The 21,291-nt window shown below is 47.8% G+C and overlaps 1 protein-coding gene across 5 annotated transcripts in view; it reads right to left on the bottom strand.

The window, feature by feature from the left end:
• The window catches only part of ABCC10 (ATP binding cassette subfamily C member 10), a 71,727-nt gene that overhangs the window by 23,860 nt on the left and 26,576 nt on the right, over window positions 1-21,291 (bottom strand). For all 5 annotated transcript variants that reach the window (XM_069954420.1, XM_069954424.1, XM_069954423.1 and 2 more), the window contains 2 exons: window positions 15,056-16,313; window positions 1,302-1,529 (listed from right to left, as the gene is read on the bottom strand). In XM_069954420.1, the coding sequence (XP_069810521.1) occupies window positions 1,302-1,529; window positions 15,056-16,313 (1,486 nt within the window). The remainder of the gene's footprint in view (window positions 1-1,301; window positions 1,530-15,055; window positions 16,314-21,291) is intronic.

Below are 21,291 nucleotides of genomic sequence, written 5' to 3'. Positions count from 1 at the left end.
GCAGGAGGAGGGGCTAGAGGAGGCAGGAGGAGGGTCCAGAGGAGGCAGAAGGAGGGGTCAGAGTGACAAAGGAGGGGCCAGATTAGAGGAGACAAAAAAGAGGGGAGACAGAAGGAGGAGCAAGAGGAGAAAGGAGGAGGGGCCAGAGTGACAGAGGAGGGGAGAGAGGAGGAGGGGCCAGAGTGACAGAGAAGGGGCCAGAGGAGACAGGAGTAGGGGCCAGAGTGAAAGAGGAGGGGCCCGAGGAGACAGGAGGAGGGGTCAGAGGAGGCAGGAGGAGGGGCCAGAGTGACAGAGGAAAGGAGAGAGGAGGAGGGGCCAGAGTGACAGAGAAGGGGCCAGAGGAGACAGGAGGAGGGGCCAGAGTGAAAAAGGAGGGGCCTGAGGAGACAGGAGTAGGGGCCAGAGTGAAAGAGGAGGGGCCCGAGGAGACAGGAGGAGGGGTCAGAGGAGGCGGGGCCAGAGTGACAGAGGAGGGGAGAGAGGAGGAGGGGCCAGAGTGACAGAGGAGTGGCCAGAGGAGACAGGAGGAGGGGCCAGAGTGAAAGAGGAGGGGCCCGAGGAGACAGGAGGAGGCGCCAGAGTGACAAAGGAGGGGCCAGAGAAGTCAAGAGAATTGGCCAGAGTGACAGAGGAGGGGAGACAGGAGGAGGGGCCAAAATGGCAGAGGAGGAGGGGAGACAGGAGGAGGGGCCAGAGGAGACCAGAGGAGGGAAGACAGGAAGAGGGGCCTGAGAAGAAGGGAAGAAAGGAGGAGGGGCCAGAGGAGACAGGAAGAGGGGCCAGAGTGGTAGAGGAGGAGGAGGGACAGGAGGAGGGGCCAGAGTGGTAGAGGAGGAGGAGGGACAGGAGGAGGGGCCAGAGTGGTAGAGGAGGAGGAGGGACAGGAGTAGGGGCCAGAGTGGCAGCGGAGGAGAGAAAGGAGGAGGGGCCAGAACTGCAGAGGGGGAGGGGAGAAAGGAGGAGGGGCCACATGAGACAGGAGGAGGGGCCAGAGTGACAGAGGAGGGGCCAGAGGAGCAGAGAGGGACAGGAAAAGAGGCCAGAGGAGACAGGAGGAGGGGAGACAGGAGGAAGGGTCAGAGTGAAAGAGAAGCCAGAGGAGAGGCCAGAGTGGAAGAGGAGGGGGCAGGGCCAGAGGAGAGGACGAGGGGCCAGAGTGTCAGAGGAGGGGGCGTGGATGGCAGATAGGAGGAGGGAGGAGTCAAAATGGGAGGAGAGTAGATAGGAGGAAGGGGTCTGTATATGGGGGGAGGGTCGGGGGTCTGGGTTGTTGTCAGGGCACAGGGTCGGGCACTCACCTTGGCTGCGGTAAGCTGGTGCCCCAGTAACACATAGGTGATGAATGTAATGATGGAGACGAGGATGGGCAGCGCCGCCCACAGGTAAACACACACCGCGTCCAGAAGCTTAATGGCCCGGAGGCTCCGCAGCTCCTGAGCTCTCAACCGGGAAACCCGAGCGGCAAAGTGCTGCTCCCAGGTATAGAACTTCACCACCCGCATCCCAGACAGGAGCTCCGACACCAGCTGGGGAGAGACGGACAGCAGGGACATCATCACTACACTGATATAATGTACAGGAGGTGACATCATCACTACACTGATATAATGTACAGGAGGTGACATCATCACTACACTGATATAATGTACAGGAAGTGACATCACCGCTCTCCAGATATCAGCTATATTATACAGCAGTGACATCACCGCTCTCCAGATATATTATACAGCAGTGATATCACCGCTCTCCAGATATCAGCTATATTATACAGCAGTGACATCACCGCTCTCCAGATATCAGCTATATTATACAGCAGTGACATCACCGCTCTCCAGATATCAGATATATTATACAGCAGTGACATCACCGCTCTCCAGATATCAGCTATATTATACAGGAGGTGACATCACCGCTCTCCAGATATATTATACAGCAGTGACATCATCGCTCTCCAGATATCATATATATTATACAGCAGTGACATCATCGCTCTCCAGATATCATATATATTATACAGCAGTGACATCACCGCTCTCCAGATATCAGCTATATTATACAGCAGTGACATCACCGCTCTCCAGATATCAGCTATATTATACAGCAGTGACATCACCGCTCTCCAGATATCAGCTATATTATACAGCAGTGACATCATCGCTCTCCAGATATCATATATATTATACAGCAGTGACATCACCACTCTCCAGATATCAGCTATATTATACAGCAGTGACATCACCGCTCTCCAGATATCATATATATTATACAGCAGTGACATCACCGTAGGGCTGGGCGATATGGGCCAAAATCAATATCGCGATTAATCGCACATGTAGCCGCGGTAACGATAACTGAACGATAATTATGACACGCCCCTTTTTGCAAACCACACCCACTTGCTATGAAAAACTGTCAATATCAAAAAAGTAAAAAACTCACTGAGCATGACTATACAGGGGTGGCGGACAGGGGTGTATAACTATACAGGGGTGGCGGACAGGGGTGTATAACTATACAGGGGGCGGATAGGGGTGTATGACTATACGGGGGGGGGGGGGTGGACAGGGGTGTATGACTATACAGGCGGGGGGTGGACAGCGGTGTATGACTATACAGGAGGGATAGGGGTATATGACTATACAGGGGGGATAGGGGTGTATGACTATACAGTGGGGGGGGGATGGGGGTGTATGACTATACAGGGGGGACGGACAGGGGTGTATGACTATACAGGGGGGATAGGGGTGTATGACTATACAGGCGGGGTGGGCGGACAGGGGTGTATGACTATACAGGCGGGGTGGGCGGGCAGGGGTGTATGACTATACAGGGGGGACGGACAGGGGTGTATGACTATACAGGGGGGGGGGGACAGGGGTGTATGACTATACAGGGGGGGGGGGACAGGGGTGTATGACTATACAGGGGGGGGGGATAGGGGTGTATGACTATACAGGGGGGGGGGGGGACAGGGGTGTATGACTATACAGGGGGGACGGACAGGGGTGTATGACTATACAGGGGGGGGGGGGACAGGGGTGTATGACTATACAGGGGGGGGGGGATAGGGGTGTATGACTATACAGGGGGGGGGACAGGGGTGTATGACTATACAGGGGGGGGGACAGGGGTGTATGACTATACAGGGGGGGGGGGACAGGGGTGTATGACTATACAGGGGGGGGACAGGGGTGTATGACTATACAGGGGGGGGGACAGGGGTGTATGACTATACAGGGGGGGGACAGGGGTGTATGACTATACAGGGGGGGGACAGGGGTGTATGACTATACAGGGGGGGACAGGGGTGTATGACTATACAGGGGGGGGACAGGGGTGTATGACTATACAGGGGGGGGGACAGGGGTGTATGACTATACGGGGGGGGGACAGGGGTGTATGACTATACAGGGGGGGGGACAGGGGTGTATGACTATACAGGGGGGGGGACAGGGGTGTATGACTATACAGGGGGGGGACAGGGGTGTATGACTATACAGGGGGGGGACAGGGGTGTATGACTATACAGGGGGGGCGGAGAGGGGTGTATGACTATATACAGGGGGCGGAGAGGGGTGTATGACTATACAGGGGGGGCGGAGAGGGGTGTATGACTATACAGGGGGGGGACAGGGGTGTATGACTATACAGGGGGGGGACAGGGGTGTATGACTATACAGGGGGGGGACAGGGGTGTATGACTATACAGCGGGGGGGGGACAGGGGTGTATGACTATACAGGGGGGGGACAGGGGTGTATGACTATACAGGGGGGGGACAGGGGTGTATGACTATACAGCGGGGGGGGGGGGACAGGGGTGTATGACTATACAGGGGGGGGACAGGGGTGTATGACTATACAGCGGGGGGGGGGGGACAGGGGTGTATGACTATACAGCGGGGGGGGGGGGACAGGGGTGTATGACTATACAGGGGGGGATAGGGGTGTATGACTATACAGGGGGGGATAGGGGTGTATGACTATACAGGGGGGGATAGGGGTGTATGACTATACAGGGGGGGATAGGGGTGTATGACTATACAGGGGGGGGCAGACAGGGGTATATGACTATACAGGGCGGCGGATAGGGGTGTATGACTATACAGGGGGCGGATAGGGGTGTATGACTATACAGGGGGCGGATAGGGGTGTATGACTATACAGGGGGGATAGGGGTGTATGACTATACAGGGAAATGTAGTTCCCTTAGTAACAGTACAGGGCTGTAGCATAGGAGGAATGAATGGGCTGCAGCAGGATGTCTCCTATAACTTATCCTGCCTGCTGCAGCCCATTCATTCCTCCTATGCTACACTCCTGTACTGTTACTTACAGAAGTACAGGACAGCCGCCCCAAAATGCTGCTCCTCCAGCTCTGACACGCCGGCGTCCCTGCACACACAGGAAACATGGGCAGTGTTCGCCGGCCGGGTGTGTGGGGGAGGAGCCTCGGAGGGGAGAGGTGGGGGGCCTCGGACAGGACGGGACCAGTGGGGGGCATCGGACGGGACTGGACCGCTGGGGGTGGGGTGGTATCGGACAGGTGAGGAGCCTCAGACGGGACCGGACGGGTAAGGAGGGCGGGCGCTTGGACGGGACTTGCGGGGGGCGGGGCCTTCTTACACTGCTGCTCCTCCACCACCTCCCGCTCTGATATTAGCGCCCCTGCACATAATGTACAGCGCTAATGCCAGGCGGCGTGCGTGTGTGCGGGGGGCGCTCTCACAGGATGGGCGCAGTGAGGGGGCATTCTGACAGGGAGATAGAAAAGCAAAAATACCGCAGATACCGTCCTGGCTAAGTTGAGGTCGGTTAACCGACGCCAGTGACGGTATCGGTATTTTTGCGGTATACCGCCCAGCCCTACATCACCGCTCTCCAGATATCACATATATTATACAGCAGTGACATCACCGCTCTCCAGATATCACATATATTATACAGCAGTGACATCATCGCTCTCCAGATATCAGATATATTATACAGCAGTGACATCACCGCTCTCCAGATATCAGCTATATTATACAGCAGTGACATCACCGCTCTCCAGATATCAGCTATATTATACAGCAGTGACATCACCGCTCTCCTGATATATTATACAGCAGTGACATCACCGCTCTCCAGATATATTATACAGCAGTGACATCACCGCTCTCCAGATATCAGCTATATTATACAGCAGTGACATCACCGTTCTCCAGATATCATATATATTATACAGCAGTGACATTACCGCTCTCCAGATATATTATACAGCAGTGACATCACCGCTCTCCAGATATATTATACAGCAGTGACATCACCGCTCTCCAGATATCATATATATTATACAGGAGGTGACATCACCGCTCTCCAGATATCTGATATATTATACAGCAGTGACATCACCGCTCTCCAGATATCTGATATATTATACAGCAGTGACATCACCGCTCTCCAGATATCTGATATATTATACAGCAGTGACATCACCGCTCTCCAGATATCTGATATATTATACAGCAGTGACATCACCGCTCTCCAGATATCTGATATATTATACAGCAGTGACATCACCGCTCTCCAGATATATTATACAGCAGTGACATCACCGCTCTCCAGATATATTATACAGCAGTGACATCACCGCTCTCCAGATATCAGATATATTATACAGCAGTGACATCACCGCTCTCCAGATATCAGATATATTATACAGGAGGTGACATCACCGCTCTCCAGATATCAGCTATATTATACAGGAGGTGACATCACCGCTCTCCAGATATCAGCTATATTATACAGCAGTGACATCACCGCTCTCCAGATATCAGATATATTATACAGCAGTGACATCACCGCTCTCCAGATATCAGATATATTATACAGCAGTGACATCACCGCTCTCCAGATATATTATACAGCAGTGACATCACCGCTCTCCAGATATCATATATATTATACAGCAGTGACATCATCGCTCTCCAGATATCACATATATTATACAGCAGTGACATCACCGCTCTCCAGATATCAGATATATTATACAGCAGTGACATCACCGCTCTCCAGATATCAGATATATTATACAGCAGTGACATCACCGCTCTCCAGATATCAGATATATTATACAGCAGTGACATCACCGCTCTCCAGATATATTATACAGCAGTGACATCACCGCACTCCAGATATCATATATATTATACAGCAGTGACATCATCGCTCTCCAGATATTACATATATTATACAGCAGTGACATCACCGCTCTCCAGATATCAGCTATATTATACAGCAGTGACATCACCGCTCTCCAGATATCATATATATTATACAGGAGGTGACATCACCGCTCTCCAGATATCAGCTATATTATACAGCAGTGACATCACCGCTCTCCAGATATCAGATATATTATACAGCAGTGACATCATCGCTCTCCAGATATCAGATATATTATACAGCAGTGACATCACCGCTCTCCAGATATCAGATATATTATACAGCAGTGACATCACCGCTCTCCAGATATCAGATATATTATACAGCAGTGACATCACCGCTCTCCAGATATCAGATATATTATACAGGAGGTGACATCACCGCTCTCCAGATATCAGATATATTATACAGCAGTGACATCACCGCTCTCCAGATATCAGATATATTATACAGCAGTGACATCACCGCTCTCCAGATATCAGATATATTATACAGCAGTGACATCACCGCTCTCCAGATATCAGATATATTATACAGCAGTGACATCACCGCTCTCCAGATATATTATACAGCAGTGACATCACCGCTCTCCAGATATCAGATATATTATACAGGAGGTGACATCACCGCTCTCCAGATATCAGCTATATTATACAGCAGTGACATCACCGCTCTCCAGATATCAGCTATATTATACAGGAGGTGACATCACCGCTCTCCAGATATCAGATATATTGTACAGCAGTGACATCACCGCTCTCCAGATATCAGATATATTATACAGCAGTGACATCACCGCTCTCCAGATATCAGATATATTATACAGGAGGTGACATCACCGCTCTCAAGATATCAGATATATTATACAGCAGTGACATCACCGCTCTCCAGATATCAGATATATTATACAGGAGGTGACATCACCGCTCTCCAGATATCAGATATATTATACAGCAGTGACATCACCGCTCTCTAGATATCAGATATATTATACAGCAGTGACATCACCGCTCTCCAGATATCAGATATATTATACAGCAGTGACATCACCGCTCTCCAGATATCAGATATATTATACAGCAGTGACATCACCGCTCTCCAGATATCAGATATATTATACAGCAGTGACATCACCGCTCTCCAGATATCAGATATATTATACAGCAGTGACATCACCGTTCTCCAGATATCAGTTATATTATACAGCAGTGACATCACCGCTCTCCAGATATCAGATATATTATACAGGAGGTGACATCACCGCTCTCCAGATATCAGATATATTATACAGCAGTGACATCACCGCTCTCCAGATATATTATACAGCAGTGACATCACCGCTCTCCAGATATATTATACAGCAGTGACATCACCGCTCTCCAGATATCAGATATATTATACAGGAGGTGACATCACCGCTCTCCAGATATCAGCTATATTATACAGCAGTGACATCACCGCTCTCCAGATATCAGCTATATTATACAGGAGGTGACATCACCGCTCTCCAGATATCAGATATATTGTACAGCAGTGACATCACCGCTCTCTAGATATCAGATATATTATACAGCAGTGACATCACCGCTCTCCAGATATCAGATATATTATACAGCAGTGACATCACCGCTCTCCAGATATCAGATATATTATACAGCAGTGACATCACCGCTCTCCAGATATCAGATATATTATACAGCAGTGACATCACCGCTCTCCAGATATCAGATATATTATACAGCAGTGACATCACCGTTCTCCAGATATCAGTTATATTATACAGCAGTGACATCACCGCTCTCCAGATATCAGATATATTATACAGCAGTGACATCACCGCTCTCCAGATATCATATATATTATACAGGAGGTGACATCACCGCTCTCCAGATATCAGATATATTATACAGCAGTGACATCACCGCTCTCCAGATATATTATACAGCAGTGACATCACCGCTCTCCAGATATATTATACAGCAGTGACATCACCGCTCTCCAGATATATTATACAGCAGTGACATCACCGCTCTCCAGATATATTATACAGCAGTGACATCACCGTTCTCCAGATATCAGTTATATTATACAGCAGTGACATCACTGCTCTCCAGATATCAGCTATATTATACAGGAGGTGACATCACCGCTCTCCAGATATCAGCTATATTATACAGCAGTGACATCACCGCTCTCCAGATATCAGATATATTATACAGCAGTGACATCACCGCTCTCCAGATATCAGATATATTATACAGCAGTGACATCACCGCTCTCCAGATATCAGATATATTATACAGCAGTGACATCACCGCTCTCCAGATATCAGATATATTATACAGCAGTGACATCACCGCTCTCCAGATATCAGATATATTATACAGCAGTGACATCACCGCTCTCCAGATATCAGCTATATTATACAGCAGTGACATCACCGCTCTCCAGATATCAGATATATTATACAGCAGTGACATCACCGCTCTCCAGATATCATATATATTATACAGCAGTGACATCACCGCTCTCCAGATATCATATATATTATACAGCAGTGACATCACCGCTCTCCAGATATCAGCTATATTATACAGCAGTGACATCACCGCTCTCCAGATATCAGATATATTATACAGCAGTGACATCACCGCTCTCCAGGTATCAGATATATTATACAGCAGTGACATCACCGCTCTCCAGATATCAGCTATATTATACAGGAGGTGACATCACCGCTCTCCAGATATCAGATATATTATACAGGAGGTGACATCACCGCTCTCCAGATATCAGCTATATTATACAGGAGGTGACATCACCGCTCTCCAGATATATTATACAGCAGTGACATCACCGCTCTCCAGATACCAGATATATTATACAGCAGTGACATCACCGCTCTCCAGATATCAGCTATATTATACAGCAGTGACATCACCGCTCTCCAGATATCAGCTATATTATACAGCAGTGACATCACCGCTCTCCAGATATCAGATATATTATACAGCAGTGACATCACCGCTCTCCAGATATATTATACAGCAGTGACATCACCGCTCTCCAGATATCAGATATATTATACAGGAGGTGACATCACCGCTCTCCAGATATCAGCTATATTATACAGCAGTGACATCACCGCTCTCCAGATATCAGCTATATTATACAGCAGTGACATCACCGCTCTCCAGATATCAGATATATTATACAGCAGTGACATCATCGCTCTCCAGATATCAGATATATTATACAGCAGTGACATCACCGCTCTCCAGATATCAGATATATTATACAGCAGTGACATCACCGCTCTCCAGATATCAGATATATTATACAGCAGTGACATCACCGCTCTCCAGATATCAGCTATATTATACAGGAGGTGACATCACCGCTCTCCAGATACCAGATATATTATACAGCAGTGACATCACCGCTCTCCAGATATCAGCTATATTATACAGCAGTGACATCACCGCTCTCCAGATATCAGATATATTATACAGCAGTGACATCACCGCTCTCCAGATATCAGATATATTATACAGCAGTGACATCACCGCTCTCCAGATATATTATACAGCAGTGACATCACCGCTCTCCAGATATCAGATATATTATACAGGAGGTGACATCACCGCTCTCCAGATATCAGCTATATTATACAGCAGTGACATCACCGCTCTCCAGATATCAGCTATATTATACAGGAGGTGACATCACCGCTCTCCAGATATCAGATATATTGTACAGCAGTGACATCACCGCTCTCCAGATATCAGATATATTATACAGCAGTGACATCACCGCTCTCCAGATATCAGATATATTATACAGGAGGTGACATCACCACTCTCCAGATATCAGATATATTATACAGCAGTGACATCACCGCTCTCCAGATATCAGATATATTATACAGGAGGTGACATCACCGCTCTCCAGATATCAGATATATTATACAGCAGTGACATCACCGCTCTCTAGATATCAGATATATTATACAGCAGTGACATCACCGCTCTCCAGATATCAGATATATTATACAGCAGTGACATCACCGCTCTCCAGATATCAGATATATTATACAGCAGTGACATCACCGCTCTCCAGATATCAGATATATTATACAGCAGTGACATCACCGCTCTCCAGATATCAGATATATTATACAGCAGTGACATCACCGTTCTCCAGATATCAGTTATATTATACAGCAGTGACATCACCGCTCTCCAGATATCAGATATATTATACAGGAGGTGACATCACCGCTCTCCAGATATCAGATATATTATACAGCAGTGACATCACCGCTCTCCAGATATATTATACAGCAGTGACATCACCGCTCTCCAGATATATTATACAGCAGTGACATCACCGCTCTCCAGATATATTATACAGCAGTGACATCACCGCTCTCCAGATATATTATACAGCAGTGACATCACCGTTCTCCAGATATCAGTTATATTATACAGCAGTGACATCACTGCTCTCCAGATATCAGCTATATTATACAGGAGGTGACATCACCGCTCTCCAGATATCAGCTATATTATACAGCAGTGACATCACCGCTCTCCAGATATCAGATATATTATACAGCAGTGACATCACCGCTCTCCAGATATCAGATATATTATACAGCAGTGACATCACCGCTCTCCAGATATCAGATATATTATACAGCAGTGACATCACCGCTCTCCAGATATCAGATATATTATACAGCAGTGACATCACCGCTCTCCAGATATCAGATATATTATACAGCAGTGACATCACCGCTCTCCAGATATCAGCTATATTATACAGCAGTGACATCACCGCTCTCCAGATATCAGATATATTATACAGCAGTGACATCACCGCTCTCCAGATATCAGCTATATTATACAGCAGTGACATCACCGCTCTCCAGATATCAGATATATTATACAGCAGTGACATCACCGCTCTCCAGATATCAGATATATTATACAGCAGTGACATCACCGCTCTCCAGATATCATATATATTATACAGCAGTGACATCACCGCTCTCCAGATATCAGCTATATTATACAGCAGTGACATCACCGTTCTCCAGATATCAGTTATATTATACAGCAGTGACATCACCGCTCTCCAGGTATCAGATATATTATACAGCAGTGACATCACCGCTCTCCAGATATCAGCTATATTATACAGGAGGTGACATCACCGCTCTCCAGATATCAGATATATTATACAGGAGGTGACATCACCGCTCTCCAGATATCAGCTATATTATACAGGAGGTGACATCACCGCTCTCCAGATATATTATACAGCAGTGACATCACCGCTCTCCAGATACCAGATATATTATACAGCAGTGACATCACCGCTCTCCAGATATCAGCTATATTATACAGCAGTGACATCACCGCTCTCCAGATATCAGCTATATTATACAGCAGTGACATCACCGCTCTCCAGATATCAGATATATTATACAGCAGTGACATCACCGCTCTCCAGATATCAGCTATATTATACAGCAGTGACATCACCGCTCTCCAGATATCAGCTATATTATACAGCAGTGACATCACCGCTCTCCAGATATCAGATATATTATACAGCAGTGACATCACCGCTCTCCAGATATCAGCTATATTATACAGCAGTGACATCACCGCTCTCCAGATATCAGATATATTATACAGGAGGTGACATCACCGCTCTCCAGATATCAGCTATATTATACAGCAGTGACATCACCGCTCTCCAGATATCAGCTATATTATACAGCAGTGACATCACCGCTCTCCAGATATCAGATATATTATACAGCAGTGACATCACCGCTCTCCAGATATATTATACAGCAGTGACATCACCGCTCTCCAGATATCAGATATATTATACAGCAGTGACATCACCGCTCTCCAGATATCAGATATATTATACAGCAGTGACATCACCGTTCTCCAGATATCAGCCACATTATACAGCAGTGACATCACCGCTCTCCAGTTATCAGATATATTATACAGCAGTGACATCACCTCTCTCCAGATATATTATACAGCAGTGACATCACCGCTCTCCAGATATATTATACAGCAGTGACATCACCGCTCTCCAGATATCAGATATATTATACAGCAGTGACATCACCGCTCTCCAGATATCAGCTATATTATACAGCAGTGACATCACCGCTCTCCAGATATCAGATATATTATACAGGAGGTGACATCACCGCTCTCCAGATATCAGATATATTATACAGGAGGTGACATCACCGCTCTCCAGATATCAGATATATTATACAGCAGTGACATCACCGCTCTCCAGATATCAGATATATTATACAGCAGTGACATCACCGCTCTCCAGATATATTATACAGCAGTGACATCACCGCTCTCCAGATATCAGCTATATTATACAGCAGTGACATCACCGCTCTCCAGATATCAGCTATATTATACAGGAGGTGACATCACCGCTCTCCAGATATCATATATATTATACAGCAGTGACATCACCGCTCTCCAGATATCAGCTATATTATACAGCAGTGACATCACCGCTCTCCAGATATCAGTTATATTATACAGCAGTGACATCACCGCTCTCCAGATATCAGATATATTATACAGCAGTGACATCACCGCTCTCCAGATATATTATACAGCAGTGACATCACCGCTCTCCAGATATCAGATATATTATACAGCAGTGACATCACCGCTCTCCAGATATCAGATATATTATACAGCAGTGACATCACTGTTCTCCAGATATCAGCTATATTATACAGCAGTGACATCACCGCTCTCCAGATATCAGATATATTATACAGGAGGTGACATCACCGCTCTCCAGATATATTATACAGCAGTGACATCACTGTTCTCCAGATATCAGATATATTATACAGCAGTGACATTACCGCTCTCCAGATATAAGATATATTATACAGCAGTGACATCACCGCTCTCCAGATATCAGATATATTATACAGCAGTGACATCACCGCTCTCCAGATATCAGATATATGATACAGCAGTGACATCACCGCTCTCCAGATATATTATACAGCAGTGACATCACCGCTCTCCAGATATCAGATATATTATACAGCAGTGACATCACCGCTCTCCAGATATCAGATATATTATACAGCAGTGACATCACCGCTCTCCAGATATCAGATATATTATACAGCAGTGACATCACCGCTCTCCAGATATATTATACAGCAGTGACATCACCGCTCTCCAGATATCAGCTATATTATACAGCAGTGACATCACCGCTCTCCAGATATCAGCTATATTATACAGCAGTGACATCACCGCTCTCCAGATATATTATACAGCAGTGACATCACCGTTCTCCAGATATCAGCTATATTATACATCAGTGACATCACCGCTCTCCAGATATCAGATATATTATACAGCAGTGACATCACCGCTCTCCAGATATCAGATATATTATACAGGAGGTGACATCACCGCTCTCCAGATATCAGATATATTATACAGCAGTGACATCACCGCTCTCCAGATATCAGATATATTATACAGGAGGTGACATCACCGCTCTCCAGATATCAGCTATATTATACAGCAGTGACATCACCGCTCTCCAGATATCAGCTATATTATACATCAGTGACATCACCGCTCTCCAGATATCAGATATATTATACATCAGTGACATCACCGCTCTCCAGATATCAGATATATTATACAGCAGTGACATCACCGCTCTCCAGATATCAGATATATTATACAGCAGTGACATCACCGCTCTCCAGATATCAGATATATTATACAGCAGTGACATCACCGCTCTCCAGATATCAGATATATTATACAGCAGTGACATCACCGCTCTCCAGATATCATATATATTATACAGCAGTGACATCACCGCTCTCCAGATATCAGCTATATTATACATCAGTGACATCACCGCTTTCCAGATATCAGATATATTATACAGGAGGTGACATCACCGCTCTCCAGATATCATATATATTATACAGCAGTGACATCACCGCTCTCCAGATATCAGATATATTATACAGCAGTGACATCACCGCTCTCCAGATATATTATACAGGAGGTGACATCACCGCTCTCCAGATATATTATACAGCAGTGACATCACCGCTCTCCAGATATCAGCTATATTATACAGGAGGTGACATCACCGCTCTCCAGATATCAGCTATATTATACAGGAGGTGACATCACCGCTCTCCAGATATCAGATATATTATACAGGAGGTGACATCACCGCTCTCCAGATATCAGATATATTATACAGCAGTGACATCACCGCTCTCCAGATATCAGATATATTATACAGCAGTGACATCACTGCTCTCCAGATATCAGATATATTATACAGGAGGTGACATCACCGCTCTCCAAATATTAGATATATTATACAGCAGTGACATCACCGCTCTCCAGATATCAGATATATTATACAGCAGTGACATCACCGCTCTCCAGATATCAGCTATATTATACAGCAGTGACATCACCGCTCTCCAGATATATTATACAGCAGTGACATCACCGCTCTCCAGATATATTATACAGCAGTGACATCACCGCTCTCCAGATATCAGATATATTATACAGGAGGTGACATCACCGCTCTCCAGATATCAGATATATTATACAGCAGTGACATCACTGTTCTCCAGATATCATATATATTATACAGCAGTGACATCACCGCTCTCCAGATATCAGCTATATTATACAGGAGGTGACATCACCGCTCTCCAGATATCAGATACTTTATACGGGAGGGTCGGCATGCTGCGGCACTCACCTTGACCCGGGCGTCTTTGTGTTGCAGCATTTCCTTGTTGTTCCTCATGATCCGGTTGGCGATGACCTTGTTGAGCGGCACCAGCAGCAGCGCCAGTCCCAGCCCCCCCAGGAAGGCGATGCCCACCTGCTGGTAGAGGAGGTAGAGAGTGATGGAGAACTGCACCGGGAGGCTCCAGAGCTCATGGAAGCTGCGGCAGAAGTTGGAGATGCGATCGGCGTCCGTGCTCATGAAGTTGACGACCTCCCCTGGGGAAAATGTGGCGAGGGCGGCCCCTTCCCCGCGGAGGGTCTTCCGGTAGACACTGCCAAGCACCGCAGCCCGAACCGATAACATGAGCTTATTAATCTGATGGGTGAACTGATTCTGTACCAGGGCGCCCAGGAATCCACTAGAGAAGAGTCCGAGGGTGTAGAGCGCCCCCCAGCTGAGCGCCTCCTCTCGCGTCTCCATGAAATTAACCAGAAGGTTGAGCAGCACCGGCCCCATGAAGGCGAGAGCGCAGGAGGCAAGCTTCAGGAGCCCCAGGGAGTAGTACTGAGCCCCAAAACAGGAGTGCAGAGCCCGGAGGAGGTGCGGGGCTCCGGGGCCACACTTACACAAGAAGTCCTGCTGGATCCTCGGATTCTGCAGGTGACTGGGTAAGAGATAAACATGCTGAGGACCCCTCAGGCCGCCCCCGGCTCCTCTCTGCAACAGGGGCTCCATCCACAGGTAGAAGAATCGTGACAGCCAGCTCTCCCCATCCTCTGCCGGCTCCTCCGTCCTGTCCAAGGGAAAGGCGGCAACCAGCGGGCTACGTTCACCGTCATTATTGATGGAAACAATGGCGGCAGACAAGAGTCGGCGAGAAGGGACCAGATAGGCCCGGAAATAGACAACCATGCAAAACAGGCGCAGACACAAGAGGGAGAAGCGGGAGGTGAGCACAACGTCCACAGGTGAGGTCACTACTCCCTCCTGACACAACCACACCATGGTGATCACCACCGACGGGGTCACCAGCAGCACCGGCACCATCAGGCTCAGGGGGCCCCGGGAAGCTCCATAGCAGGACCTTCTAAGGTTTAGGAGTGAGAGAAAGTGGGTGAGCCAGGCCAGGGAGGACACGCTCCCGGAGAGGACCTCCAAACTGCCCGAAACTTCATGGGGAAACACAGCCGCAAGGACCAAATCAGCAACGCACAGAGCGAAGATGAAGAGTGAGATAAATGTCCGGCAAAGCCAGGTGGGACTAGGGGAGCCCGAGATGCCAAACCTAGAAGAGAAAGTCTGTCATCAACCAAGAGACCGACCTCACACAACCCGTCACCAACACCGACAGCACACAACCAGTCACCGACATCACACAACCAGTCACCAACACCACATAACCTGTCACCAACACCGACATCACACAACCAATCACCGACGTCACACAACCAGTCACCGACATCACACAACCAGTCACCAACATCACACAACCAGTCAACACCACATAACCTGTCACCAACACCGACATCACACAACCCGTCACCAACACCGACAGCACACAACCAGTCACCAACACCACAGAACCAGTCACCGACATCACAAAACCAGTCACCAACATCACACAACCAGTCACCAACATCACACAAACAGTCACCAACATCACACAACCAGTCACCAACACTGACATCACACAACCAGTCACCAACACTGACATCACACAACCCGTCACCAACACCACCCAACCAGTCACCAACACCACACAACCTGTCACCGACATCACACAACCTGTCACCGACACCGACATCACACAACCAGTCACCGACATCACACAACCTGTCACCAACACCGACATCACACAACCTGTCACCAACACACAACCAGTCAGTCACCAACACTGACATCACACAAGCTGTCGCCAATATCACACAACCAGTCACCAACACCACACAACCAGTCACCAACACCGACACCATACAGTCAGCAACATCACACAACCCGTCACCGACATCACACAACCCGTCACCAACACCAACATCACACAACCTGTCACCAACACCGACATCACACAACCAGTCACCGACATCACACAACCAGTCACCAACATCACACAACCAGTCACCAACACTGACATCACACAACCAGTCACCAACACTGACATCACACAACCCGTCACCAACACCACCCAACCAGTCACCAACACACCCCCAACCTGTCACCGACATCACACAACCTGTCACCGACATCACACAACCGGTCACCGACATCACACAACCAGTCACCGACATCACACAACGCGTCACCAACACCACATAACCTGTCATCAACACAGACATCACACAACCTGTCACCAACACTGACATCACACAACCCGTCACCAACACCACACAACCAGTCACCAACACCACACAACCCATCACCAACACCATACAACCTGTCACCAACATCGACATAACACAATCTGTCACCAAAACCACACAACTAGTCACCGACATCACAACCAGTCACCAACACCACAAAACCAGTCACACCAACACCACACAACGCGTCACCAACACCACACAACCTGTCACCAACACCGACATCACACAACCAGTCACAGACATCACATCATACATCCACCAACATCACACAACCTGTGACCAAAACCACACAACTAGTCACCGACATCACCCAACCAGTCACCAACACCACACAACCAGTCACACCAACACCACACAACGCGTCACCAACACCACACAACCTGTCACCAACACCACACAACCAGTCACCAACACCGACACCATACAGTCAGCAACATCACACAACCCGTCACCGACATCACACAACCCGTCACCAACACCAACATCACACAACCTGTCACCAACACCGACATCACACAACCAGTCACCGACATCACACAACCAGTCACCAACATCACACAACCAGTCACCAACACCACACAACCAGTCACCAACACTGACACCACACAGTCACCGACATCACACAACCAGTCACCGACATCACACAACCAGTCACCGACATCACACAACCAGTCACCAACATCACACAACCCGTCACCAACACCACATAACCTCTCATCAACACCGACATCACACAACCTGTCACCAACACTGACATCACACAACCAGTCACCGACATCACATCATACATCCACCAACATCACACAACCTGTGACCAAAACCACACAACTAGTCACCGACATCACCCAACCAGTCACACCAACACCACACAACGCGTCACCAACACCACACAACCTGTCACCAACACCGACATCACACAACCAGTCACCAACACCGACACCATACAGTCACCAACATCACACAACCCGTCACCGACATCACACAACCCATCACCAACATCACACAACCGGTCACCAACACCGACATCACACAACCAGTCACCGACATCACACAACCTGTCACCAACACCGACATCACACAACCTGTCACCAACACACAACCAGTCAGTCACCAACACTGACATCACACAAGCTGTCGCCAATATCACACAACCAGTCACCAACACCACACAACCAGTCACCAACACCGACACCATACAGTCAGCAACATCACACAACCCGTCACCGACATCACACAACCCGTCACCAACACCAACATCACACAACCTGTCACCAACACCGACATCACACAACCAGTCACCGACATCACACAACCAGTCACCAACATCACACAACCAGTCACCAACACCACACAACCTGTCACCGACATCACACAACCTGTCACCGACATCACACAACCAGTCACCGACATCACACAACCAGTCACCGACATCACACAACCAGTCACCAACATCACACAACCAGTCACCAACACCACACAACCAGTCACCAACACCACACAACCAGTCACCAACACCACACAACCAGTCACCAACACTGACACCACACAACCAGTCACCGACATCACACAACCAGTCACCGACATCACACAACCAGTCACCGACATCACACAACCAGTCACCAACATCACACAACCCGTCACCAACACCACACAACCAGTCACCGACATCACACAACCAGTCACCGATATCACACAACCAGTCACCAACATCACACAACCCGTCACCAACACCACATAACCTCTCATCAACACCGACATCACACAACCTGTCACCAACACTGACATCACACAACCAGTCACCGACATCACATCATACATCCACCAACATCACACAACCTGTGACCAAAACCACACAACTAGTCACCGACATCACCCAACCAGTCACACCAACACCACACAACGCGTCACCAACACCACACAACCTGTCACCAACACCAACATCACACAACCAGTCACCAACACCGACACCATACAGTCACCAACATCACACAACCCGTCACCGACATCACACAACCCATCACCAACACCAAAATCACACAACCTGTCACCAACACCGACATCACACAACCAGTCACCGACATCACACAACCTGTCACCAACACCGACATCACACAACCTGTCACCAACACACAACCAGTCAGTCACCAACACTGACATCACACAAGCTGTCGCCAATATCACACAACCAGTCACCAACACCAACATCACACAACCAGTCACCAACACTGACATCACACAACCAGTCATCAACACCGACACCATACAGTCACCAACATCACACAACCCATCACCGACATCACACAACCTGTCACCAACAACGACATCACACAACCTGTCACCAACACCACACAACGCTTCACCAACACCACACAACCTGTCACCAACACCGACATCACACAACCAGTCACCAACATCACACAACCAGTCACTGACATCCCACAACCTGTCACCAACATCACACAACCCGTCACCAACACCACACAACCAGTCACCAACACCACACAACCCGTTACCAACACCACACACCCTGTCACCAACACCAACACACAACCAGTCACCAACACATCACCGACATCACACAACCTGTCACCAACACTGACATCACACAACCTGTCACCAACATCACACAACCAGTCACCAACACCGACATCACACAACCAATCACCAACATCACACAACTCACACAACTAGTCACCAACACTGACATCACACCATCAGGCACCAACACCGACACCATACAGTCACCAACATCACACAACCCGTCACAGACATCACACAACCCGTCACCAACATCACACAACCTGTCACCGACATCACACAACCCGTCACCGACACTGACATCACACAACCTGTCACCAACATCGAAATCATACAACCTGTCACCAACATCATACAACCCATCACCAACACCGACATCACACATCCAGTCACCCACAGCAACATCACACAACCCGTCACCGACATCACACAACCCATCATCAACATCACGCAACCAGTTACCAACCAAGAGACTGACATCACACAACTTTAACCAACACCTACATCGCACAACCAGTTACCAAAACCGTCATGACAAAACCAGTCACCAACACTGATATCACACATCCAGTCACCAACCAAGAGACTGACATAACACTACCAGTCACCAATATTTACATCACAGGACCAGTATATGTATATATAGGTTAATAAACAATTTAAAAGGAGATTTATCTAATTAAATGTAAATAATTGTATTAGAAGTCAGTGGAGGGTTAATGAGTGAGTAAGAGGTAAGAAAGAAGAGAGCTTCTCGTGCCCCCGATGGAAAAGGATGGGATAGGTTCTAGTTTCTGACGCTTGTTCAGTGCGCTCCTTTAAAGGGGTTATCCAGCGCTACAAAAACATGGCCCCTTTCCCCCTACTGTTGTCTCATGTTTGGGTGGGTTTTGAAACTCAGTTCCATTGAAGTAAATTGAGCTTAATTGCAAACTACACCTGAACTGGCTCACTGCCTGGGGAATTCACTAAAACTTAACGTTTATTCTATTATTAAAAAACTGATCACCCGGATGTGAAAAAAAACATCAACCTAACACCAAATCAAAAATTTACCAACAAATAAACACAGTTTTGGTAAAAACCAATAACACCAACCACCTGTGATAACCTCACAGGCTATCTCTCTATGCCGATATGATAATCGGACTTATGTCTCTATCAGTGCCGGTATGGTAGCCGGACTTATAACTCTCAAACCTGTATATTAGAGGGAAGAAAAAGGGGACACTATGGATGGGGGTCCCTATCCCTACAGGTGACTTATTTACCCGGTGACTCGGGGGCGTGGCTTGAGCGCCGGAGCGGAAGGTCGCATGTAGCGGTAGCTCCGTGCAGAGTCCTGTGTCTCCTGCTATCCTGACC

Source organism: Dendropsophus ebraccatus, chromosome 15 (assembly GCF_027789765.1).
Source record: "Dendropsophus ebraccatus isolate aDenEbr1 chromosome 15, aDenEbr1.pat, whole genome shotgun sequence".
Lineage (NCBI taxonomy): Eukaryota > Metazoa > Chordata > Amphibia > Anura > Hylidae > Dendropsophus > Dendropsophus ebraccatus.
This window is presented reverse-complemented; position numbering and strand designations above follow the sequence as displayed.